Raw genomic sequence first — 9,158 nt, 5'->3', positions numbered from 1 at the left:
AGCTCAGCACCCAGTGTATACCGAGTTGAAGCTGCCAACAGAACACCACTCCTCTCACTATTCCACTCCCGCTTCACCTACTAACCTATCCCACCTTCTCATTTGTAGATCCGCCAGAGCGCCTGGGGACCATCTCCGTTGGTGACGGTGCGCGGTATAAATACCTTTAACATTTAACATTCCTCCGACACAAATACCTTTAACATTCCTCCGACGCTTCATTACAGGGCTGTAGAAACGTTAAAAGTATTCCAAAGAAAATGCCCACTGAACCACTGCAAGCCAAAGGCAGGCAGAGTCTGGTTGTACCGGCAGCCAGTGCAGCCACAACCTTCCCGCTCTGTCCCCATTCCCGCTCAGCCCTTTCCAAAGAAAATGCCCACCCCACCGGCTGCAAGCTAAAGACCGGCAAGTCCGGTTGCACTTGCACCGGCAGCCACAGCCTTTCTGTTCAGGCCGGATTACTGCTCAGCCCCGCTCACTGATATTGCTCCGGAACCACTTAATTGCTCCGGAAATCACACAATGATATCAGAGGTCAAGTGAAGAAGAGTGGGCGGGCCGTTGCTATGATCCATTTCTCGGATGGGAGCTAGTCGCTACCTATGCGACAGGACTTTGACAGAAAATGGCGTGGTGACATCATCACGTGGATGGTCTCCCGCACTCGCACGTACACACTGACAGGCAGGCGGGCCTTGTACTGTAAACAGCGGTAGCCGCTGCTTCTTAAGGTTGCGGCATGGGGGTTCCCCGGCCATCCTCCCGCTGTCAGCAGCGAGAGTAAGCCATGGCCGCAGCGGAAGGGGGCGCCGCTGCCTCCGCGGGGCCCCCATGCGAGGACGAAGAGGGGAAGGCGAGCGCCCTCGAGCCCCCCGCGCCTTTCCACCGCCAGCCTGTTTATAACTGGCAGGCCACCAAGAGCTCGCTGCAGGAGCGCTTTGCCTTTCTCTTCAACAACGAGCTGCTGAGCGATGTGCGCTTCGTGGTGGGCAAGGAGCGCACGGCCCAGCGCATCCCGGCGCACCGGTTTGTGCTGGCCGCTGGGAGTGCGGTCTTCGATGCAATGTTCAACGGGGGGATGGCCACCACCTCTGCCGAGATCGAGCTACCTGACGTGGAGCCTGCAGCATTCCTAGCTTTGCTCAGGTAATTCCCAAGTGCGAAAGGACACCGGGATGGCTCTTCAGATTGGGTGGCAGTTGTGAAGGTGCGCATGATGTGGGATGGACCGTGGTAGGTGTGGTGGTGCAGGTTTTGAAATTGGGATTTGATGAGTGGTAGCTAAAACCAGCTCCTGGGTATCTGCCGGTACAGAGGAACTTCCCCATGGGTACCAGTAGCTAGTACGTAGCACACCACAAGTCTAAGTGTCCCATGAGAAACAAATGTACACTTTTTTGTATGATGTATTGTGCTCTAGGTTTGGCCTGTTACTTTTTTTATAAGCGTTCGCAAATGCACAAAGTTAATGTCACAGGGCTATGGTTGTATGAGACCAGTTGGCCTTGGGAGGAAAAATGTGCTCTTGGTAGCAGTTGGTATCAAGGTAACCAGGCTCTCCTACGCTAGAAGCAGGAGCTAAATGGTCCCCAGCAAATTCACACACTTGTGGTGCGCAGGTTGTCGGGTGGCAGGTGTGTGTGTGTGTGTGTGTATTGGGGTGGCAGGTGTGGAATGCATAAGATGTGCGGTGGCGAGATGTGCGCTGAACTCGCACACAACGCCCTTTTGTGCCTGCTCGCTCCACTGAAATCGTAGAGGCCAGCTCCACAATCCCTTGAGCAGTGTAAGTGCTGGTTGTCACTGTTGAACGTATGCTGCTGATTTGTTTTTGCAAGCTGTGCCTTTTTCTGCCAGCAATGCTATTCCCAAATTGAGCCGGCAATGGCAGTTGTCTGAGGGTGCCAAAGCGATGTTTATGGACTTCCTGCGCTGGTAGTCGCAGACCAGAAGCCCCTGCTGTCTGTTATGAATGGCACAGCTTCCATTCATGTTTGAAACAACCCTAAGTCATCCAGACGTTGGTACCTTCCCAAAGGACTGGTCATTTAGCCATGTTCATTCTTGCAGAGGGGCGCTTTTAAAAAAAAATATATATATGTTTATTAAGGACTTGGGTTTAGTCACCCTTAGTTTCCTTGGGTCATCCAGACGTTGGCCCCTTGCTCACTGTGCTCAGAGAGGCACAGCTCCACCTCACTGATGAGGCCCAACAAGGCTGAAACACGTTTCTGGGGTTGTTGTTGGTACTCTTGTGCTGGACTGCCCATGTGGGCGGGACAAAGATTGATATGCAAATAAGAAAATTTCCCTTCTGTGAACAGTAAAGTGAGCTAAAGTGTGGCTGCAGTCTCGAGGGGTGCCTATACTTATAGTTTTTTTTAAATATTATTTTTGTGGTGCAAAAACAGTTTCTAAACTTTTTGCCCCCCATACACCCACGACAGCCGTTAGTTAGCTTGATATATTTGGTATGTTTCTAAAGCGTCTTCTGTGATGTCTCTTGAATGTAGTGGATGGATTGTTCAGTGGGCAAGCATGTTATTCTTAGTGTTAGGATTAATGCATTTCAATTGACCAGTTTTTGGCGCGTCTTCATATTTTTTGGTAGCTTTCTTTATGATTTTTATATTTGTAGTATTCATGGTGCGCTTGTGCAGTTGTGGTAGAGCCTCCTCGTATAAGTTGGAAGGCCCACATACAGAGCGTTGACGTAGTCGATTCGTAAGTTAACCTAGGTGCCGCCATAGCATGAGCAGACGGAAGGAGGCAATTAAACATTTGCAAATGGAAGACAAAGGTCTAACCACATCATTATCTTGATTGCCTAATTTCATTTCAGGGTCCCATGTAACTCCCAGCCTTATTTGAATAGCTTGTGGGCAGGTCAAATAAAGGTGGTGGAGTATGTCTCAATGGTACCTTTTTTTAGAAGATGTTCTTGACCAGAACGCTTTTAATTTCAAGAGAAACAGATTTTAGTGGGGAGAACTTCTACTGAGGACCAGAGTCATTGAGGAACAGTTGCAGGTCATCAACCTAAGAATGGAAGTGGATATCACTTAGGAATAATAGTCATCAGAGTTAAACATAAATGTTGAATAGCAACAGCAAGATTGGGAGAATCCTAAGCTACCCCGCACGTAACCGGTGCAGAAGAAAAAGGGCCCAACTTTTATTTATTTTATTTATTACATTTGTTATATGCCCAGACCCTGGGGTATCACGGCATAGTTACAGTTTAAAAAGTGGTTACAAGCATTATTGAAGATAGTTACACAATGAATTACTGAGCAATTGCAATCACAATCAAATAAAAACAACAATGTTCAAATAATTTGTGGTCAGTACTGGCAAGGAGTCTGATCCGAGCTGGGGGACCGGAGGAGAGGGGAGACTGGGATATCGACAAGCCAAGTCAGGCTATATTAAAATGCCATGTTTTTTAGTAGTTTCTTGAAGATGTGGGGAAAGAGGATTCGTTTTTCAGATTAATGGGGAGGGTATTCCAAAGAGTGGGTGCCTGGACTGGGAAGCTACTTCCTCCCGCCGTGCTGCTCTTGTACCGTGGGATTGAAAGGAGAGATTTAGCATTAGTTCTTGATGCTCTGTTAGCTACTTTTTTTAGTAATGGATTTGTTAAGGTATCTAGATCCTGTATTATTGATACATTTATGTGTAATACAAAGAACTTTGAATTTGATTCTGGCTTTGATTGGCAGCCAGTAGACCACTCTTCTGATGTGAGAGATATGGTCTGATTTTCTTACTCCTAATGATGCTCGAAGGGCTTTACTTTGAATAAGTTGGAGTTTGGCTAAATTCGCCTTCGAGATGCCTAGTAGGATAACATTGCAGTAATCTACTTTAGAGAGTATTAGGGCTCTAGCTAGTGTAATGCAGTTGGCTGGGGGTGAAGAACTGACGGTTAAGGGCTATGAGTTTAGATGTGTAGGAGGCGGATGAAGCAAGGGCATTGCTTTGCTTTGTCATAGATAGGTTGGCATTGAGGTAAACACCAAGTGCTTTGACTTGTTTAAGGATGGGTATGGTGGTGCCATTGATTTTGATTGATTTGTAGTCAGAATGGAGGGTATTGATTTTAGTAGGGGAGCCCACAATGAGAATCTGTTTTCTCATCATTAAGACAAAGGCTGTTTAGAGCCATCCAATTCTGTATGATTGTATAGATGTTATTTATAAGGATAGTGTCTAACTCATAGTTCCCAGAGAGAGGTATGAGTATTTGGGTGTCATTAGCAAAGTTGGTATAGATGACACCCATATTATCCAACGCTGCGAAAAGGAGTTTAGTGTAGGCGTTATATAGAGTGGGGGAGAGGCACGAGCCTTGCAGGACGCCTATTGGAACTGGGCTAGGGTCGGCTGCTTCTTTACCTATGCAGATTCTGGAGGTGTGATCCGCTAGGAAGGATTTAATCCAACATGTTGCTTCGTTAGAGGAGAATCCAAAGTCATTGGCTAGGGTGGTACAGAATTCATCGTGGTCCACAAGGTCAAATTCTGCCGATAGATCTAATAGCAAGAGAATACATCGTTTCCCTGTATCTCTGATAGCATCCACCTGGATTTTAAGATCAAGGGGGCTGTTTCTGTACTGTGGTTGGGGCGGAATCCTGATTGTCTAGTGCCTAGAAGCTGGTTTTGTTGTAGATGGTCCTGAACTTGGGTATAGGCTATTTTGTCGATAATTTTTAACAGGAAGGGGGCTGTAGTAATGGGACGGTACTTAGTGGGGACAGTTGGGTCGAGGGTGGGTTTTTTTAAATGGCGGGGTGACCCAGGCTTCTTTGCTGCTGCTCGGTACCAGGTAAGAGCTAAATGAGTCATTGACAAAATCGGTGATGATTGGGGTGAGGGTGGGTGCACAAAGTTTGACTAGGTGGGCAGGGAATTGATCGCCTTTGCAGTTGGAGGCATTTAGCTTGGTTATAGTTCTTAGTACTTGGTCCTGGGTGACAGGAGTAAAGTGAAAGGGTAAGATGGCGTTGTCGCCATAGGGGTGTTGGTGGGGCTGTTTTTATCTGCTAGCAATTTCTGTTTTTTGTTAATTTTAGTTTGAAGTAACTTTATCTTAGAGGCTAGGGCGTTTTGGATTGTGGTGCATCAATCTTTGCTAGCATTGGAAGGGGTGGAATATGGGCTGGGTTCTCTAATTTTCTAAGTATGTTGTAGCGTTCTTTGGCATCAGAATTAGCATTGGAAATCCTGGTATTATAAGCATTGGCTTTATGGCTGATGATAGCTGACTTATATATTCTATTAGCTGATTTGAAGGCGTTTTTGGTGTCTAGATTGTTTTTTTGAATTTTTATGTAGGGGTTCCAGTGTCTGTCTGGTGCGTCTGAGGACTACTAAGTCGTCATTGAACAATAACGCTTGCTTTTTGCAATTTTACGAGTTTTGGTGGTTATAGGGGCCACCATCTCGATGGTGAGGCAGTTCTGGTATATATCTGCTAGCAGAATGGGGTTTTTGGTATTGACTGCACTAGTTTGGAGATTATTCTTGATGAGAGAGGAGAGAGAGTCAGCTGTGAGTTTGTGGGTGTTTCTCGTTACATAGGTCGCCAGATTATTCCCAGTGTCTTTTATTCTACCCGAACAGTTTATGGTAAAATTAATACTATTTTAATTTATTTTCCACAAAAGCCCCTAGTTGTTAACTTTTTTCCTGAGAATCTTGGCGATCCATGACTGACCAACAATAGGTCAATTTCCCAGCACGTTTTGGATCAAGTGTTGTCTTCCGGTTGGGAGTAATAACAGCTTTTTTTAGGCCAGAAGAACAATCCCCTGCAGGAGAGACAGATTGAACCCCTCTCCATTAGGCCAGGGCAGTGAGGCTGCTAACCGATAGTCCCCCCTAGAGGGCGTTCACATGCGGGAGGATCCTGTGGAGAGAGACTCCTTTCCTGGAGATAAAGGACGCAATTGGGAGGCACAGCCCCTTTAAACCCCAGCCTGGTAGGCTGACGATAGGACCTGCACCTTATGGGTCTTGTCTAAAACCATGTTTAACTGTGAAACATTGAACTACCCTGATGGTTTAAGTACAGAGACGAAGAAGTTCCTGAGAAGGCTACAAGTGAGCAGGAAAAACACCAGAATAGCTGTAATCAATGGAATGGACGTATCGTCAGGGCGGACCCTACTATACTGGGTCGTCCGAAACAAACCAAGGTGAAAGGATATCGGCAAGAGTACTACAGAGCGCCGAAGAGAGCAGTCAAGGTGGAGAAAAATCGAGAAACAGAGATTGAAGCCGAGAGAACACCCGAAGGCAGGCCTCAGACGTTTGAGCAAGAGATGTGGATTGTGTGGGTCAAGGGATTGCACAAGAACCTCTCGCAGGCAGACAAGATGTTGGCCATAGAGGAAGCAAATACTAGGAATGTAATAATGTCCCGCATGGAGGTAGAACGCCAAACGCTATGCAACTGAAAGCTGGTGGGTGAGAGGCAAGGTGTACTAGAGAAAAAGTGGAAGAACACCCCAGTTGACCATGTGTACATTGTTTGTAAGATGCAGGGAAAGCATCATACCAGTTGGCCGAGAGTCACTGCGCTGAGACTGCTAACACTATTTGTTCGCACAGTTACTTATACAGACCTGAACAGTATTCAGAGAGGTGGTATATGGATGTTCTGTACAGGTAAGGAAGGAAGAGTCCCAGGGTTGCTCGCCGACAGCCATGTCATGATGCCTGCCCCCGGAAGACCAGACCAGGCCCAGCAGCCCCAGAAGCAGGCATCATGCCACTTGGAGCATGCCCAAAAGCCCCAGTTAGGGGCTGTTTGGGTACAGTCCTGGCGCCTATGGCGCCAGGCTCATAAGGATAAAGTCAGTCCTGGCGCCATGGGCGCCAGGCTCATTATTGATAACTTACCTGAAGCAGACCATGCTGCATACTCACCTGAGACAGACCATGCTGCATGAAGACTCAAGCCAAATGAGGCTTAGGAGGGACTATTTTCGTGAAGGGACTATTTTGTTACTTGGGTGGGGCAGTGGAAGAATACTTACCTGGATCATCTTCCAAGGCTATTTAAACCACGCCCGGACAGCCACACTTGCTTTGCGTTATTCTGCTTGCTGCACCGTAACGCTCACCGTGTTTTCAGCATCTCCAGTCTTCAGCCACTCCCGCTTCAGTCCTGGGACTCCTGAAATAAGAAGACAAAAAGGATAAAGGTTAGAACAGGAGTTTTAACTTTAATCCTTACCTGAATCCTGATCCATTTCTCCACGGAACTGAAAGACAGAAGTCTTTGAAGCATCGCTTCGCATTCCTACGGCGCCGCGCTGAACTCACCTGCTTGGCGGTACTTCAGCATTCCATCACGCTCTCTCCATCTCGCGGCCGCCCTCCGACACCTAAAGAGACAAAGACAGCAAGGTGAGCAAGGGGACTCTCTAAGGCTATACAAGCTACCCCCAAGGACTTACCTGATTTACCACGGGAGGTACTCGCCTCATTTCGGGTTGGCACAGTCAACTCTGCTTCATTGCCGTACCCCGGCCCCTAAGGGGAAAACCACAATAGACTTACCTGAATCTTACCGAGTGCCATTTGGAAATCTTCGAGTGGATAATCGGCAACCTGCAAGGAATCGGACAGAGTGAAGAGCAGACATTTGAACTCTTATGAACAATTGGACTTTAGAGTCCATACTGGAACTCACCAATTCCTCTACGCCAGTGAAGTAACTGGTCATCAACGCGCCCCTGCGGTCGACGCAGGATGGAGAGCTCATCCTTCCAAACCATCAGGTGAGACTAAGGAGGGGACATCAAGAGTGATCAGTGGGAAGACAACAGGAGTGGGGAAGGTGGGTTGACACTCAATTCCACGGGTTGTTAATTCCTCTTCTCCTTTGCAGAAGAATATTCTTGCGAGCCAGACAAACTAGGCTGAGCGGGCCAGTCCAGTCAGTCATCTCGGCGCTACACGTCACTCTGGTGGAAATAACAGCAGCCCAGTTCCGGTCGACGCCCCCGTGGGAACCAGGTGAGCGGAACAGCCATCTGTACATGGCCCAATTAGCGAACCCTGACGAGAGTGTGGAAAAGGCGATTGACTGTGACGAAAACCCAGCCCAAACCAGTGAAGACTCCTCACACTAAGCACCAGGAATTATTAAAGTCTGGGAGAGGGCCAAGGGAACCCTAAGAGAGCACATTAGTAATACTAGGAGGCCATAAAGAACTGTTAGCTAAACACGTGCACAAGATTAAGAACAGCAAAAAGCTAACCCTCACCTTGGCAGTTGTGATTTTTAAGTCTGTCAACACGGCTCTGGAAACCAGACACTTCTTGAACCATAGGGGTTACCTTCTTGAGTATAATGCAAAGAAACCAAAATCCACCAATGAATCTAAGGGAGCATCCTTAGCGGGAACAGAGTTCTCAGGATGGCAATCATTGATGGAGATCCTCCTAGGCACACCCCAGAATCATCCACGGCTGGTTAGCCATACTCCACCATTTTCTGTCATTAGTCTGATACGTATTGCTGATTCTGTATACAAGAGAAGGGAGTGGTCCTGCCTGTAGAAATACTATTCCTTTGCAAATTGTTCAAATGCAAATTTACTTACATATCTGGCAAACTGGCGGCATACTATTTACTGTCAAGTAATGCACAGCCGTGTAAAATAATGCAGTTGGGCACTCAAAGTGAAAGTCAGTGTTTTTACTGATTGCTGACACACTCTTTTTGAAAACATACATATAGGTTAAAAAATACTGTGAATAGCGTAAACAAAGACACAGCCAGGGTTCACAGAGCAAAATACAAGTTATCTCATGATTAGAAAAAGGGTACAAATAGCAGTGTAGTCCCAACAGGGTAAATTATTTGTACATGTGAGGGAGAGTTTCCAAAGTCCAAGAATACTCAATACAAACAAAAGCATTACTTCATGCCAATGTACAGATACCAATGTAATACCAACAGTGTTAATTGTTTTCACATGGGGGGGGGGGGAAGAAAGGGAGTTCCCAAACACAAAAGCATTACTTCATGCAGATTTGTCATTCAGTGTGAACATTGTAAATATGTGCAGAGAAAAAAGTCCCAAATGAGAGTCTACAAGGTGCACAAGATTCTACACCTCGTACCAGGAAATGGA

The 9,158-nt window shown here is 46.8% G+C and overlaps 1 protein-coding gene across 2 annotated transcripts in view; it reads left to right on the top strand.

Annotated features, from left to right (window-relative positions):
• The first annotated feature begins 569 nt into the window (after nucleotides 1-569).
• BTBD1 (BTB domain containing 1) overlaps nucleotides 570-9,158 on the top strand; it is a 189,972-nt gene continuing 181,383 nt past the window's right edge. Inside the window, exon 1 of one of the 2 annotated variants that reach the window (XM_069624985.1) lies at nucleotides 570-1,149. In XM_069624985.1, the coding sequence (XP_069481086.1) occupies nucleotides 791-1,149 (359 nt within the window). In that variant the 5' untranslated portion in view covers nucleotides 570-790. The remainder of the gene's footprint in view (nucleotides 1,150-9,158) is intronic. The other variant, XM_069624986.1, reaches the window with a different exon arrangement.

The sequence above is a fragment of the Ambystoma mexicanum genome, chromosome 11 (assembly GCF_040938575.1).
Source record: "Ambystoma mexicanum isolate Mex_15411 chromosome 11, UKY_AmexF1_1, whole genome shotgun sequence".
NCBI lineage: Eukaryota > Metazoa > Chordata > Amphibia > Caudata > Ambystomatidae > Ambystoma > Ambystoma mexicanum.
This window is presented reverse-complemented; position numbering and strand designations above follow the sequence as displayed.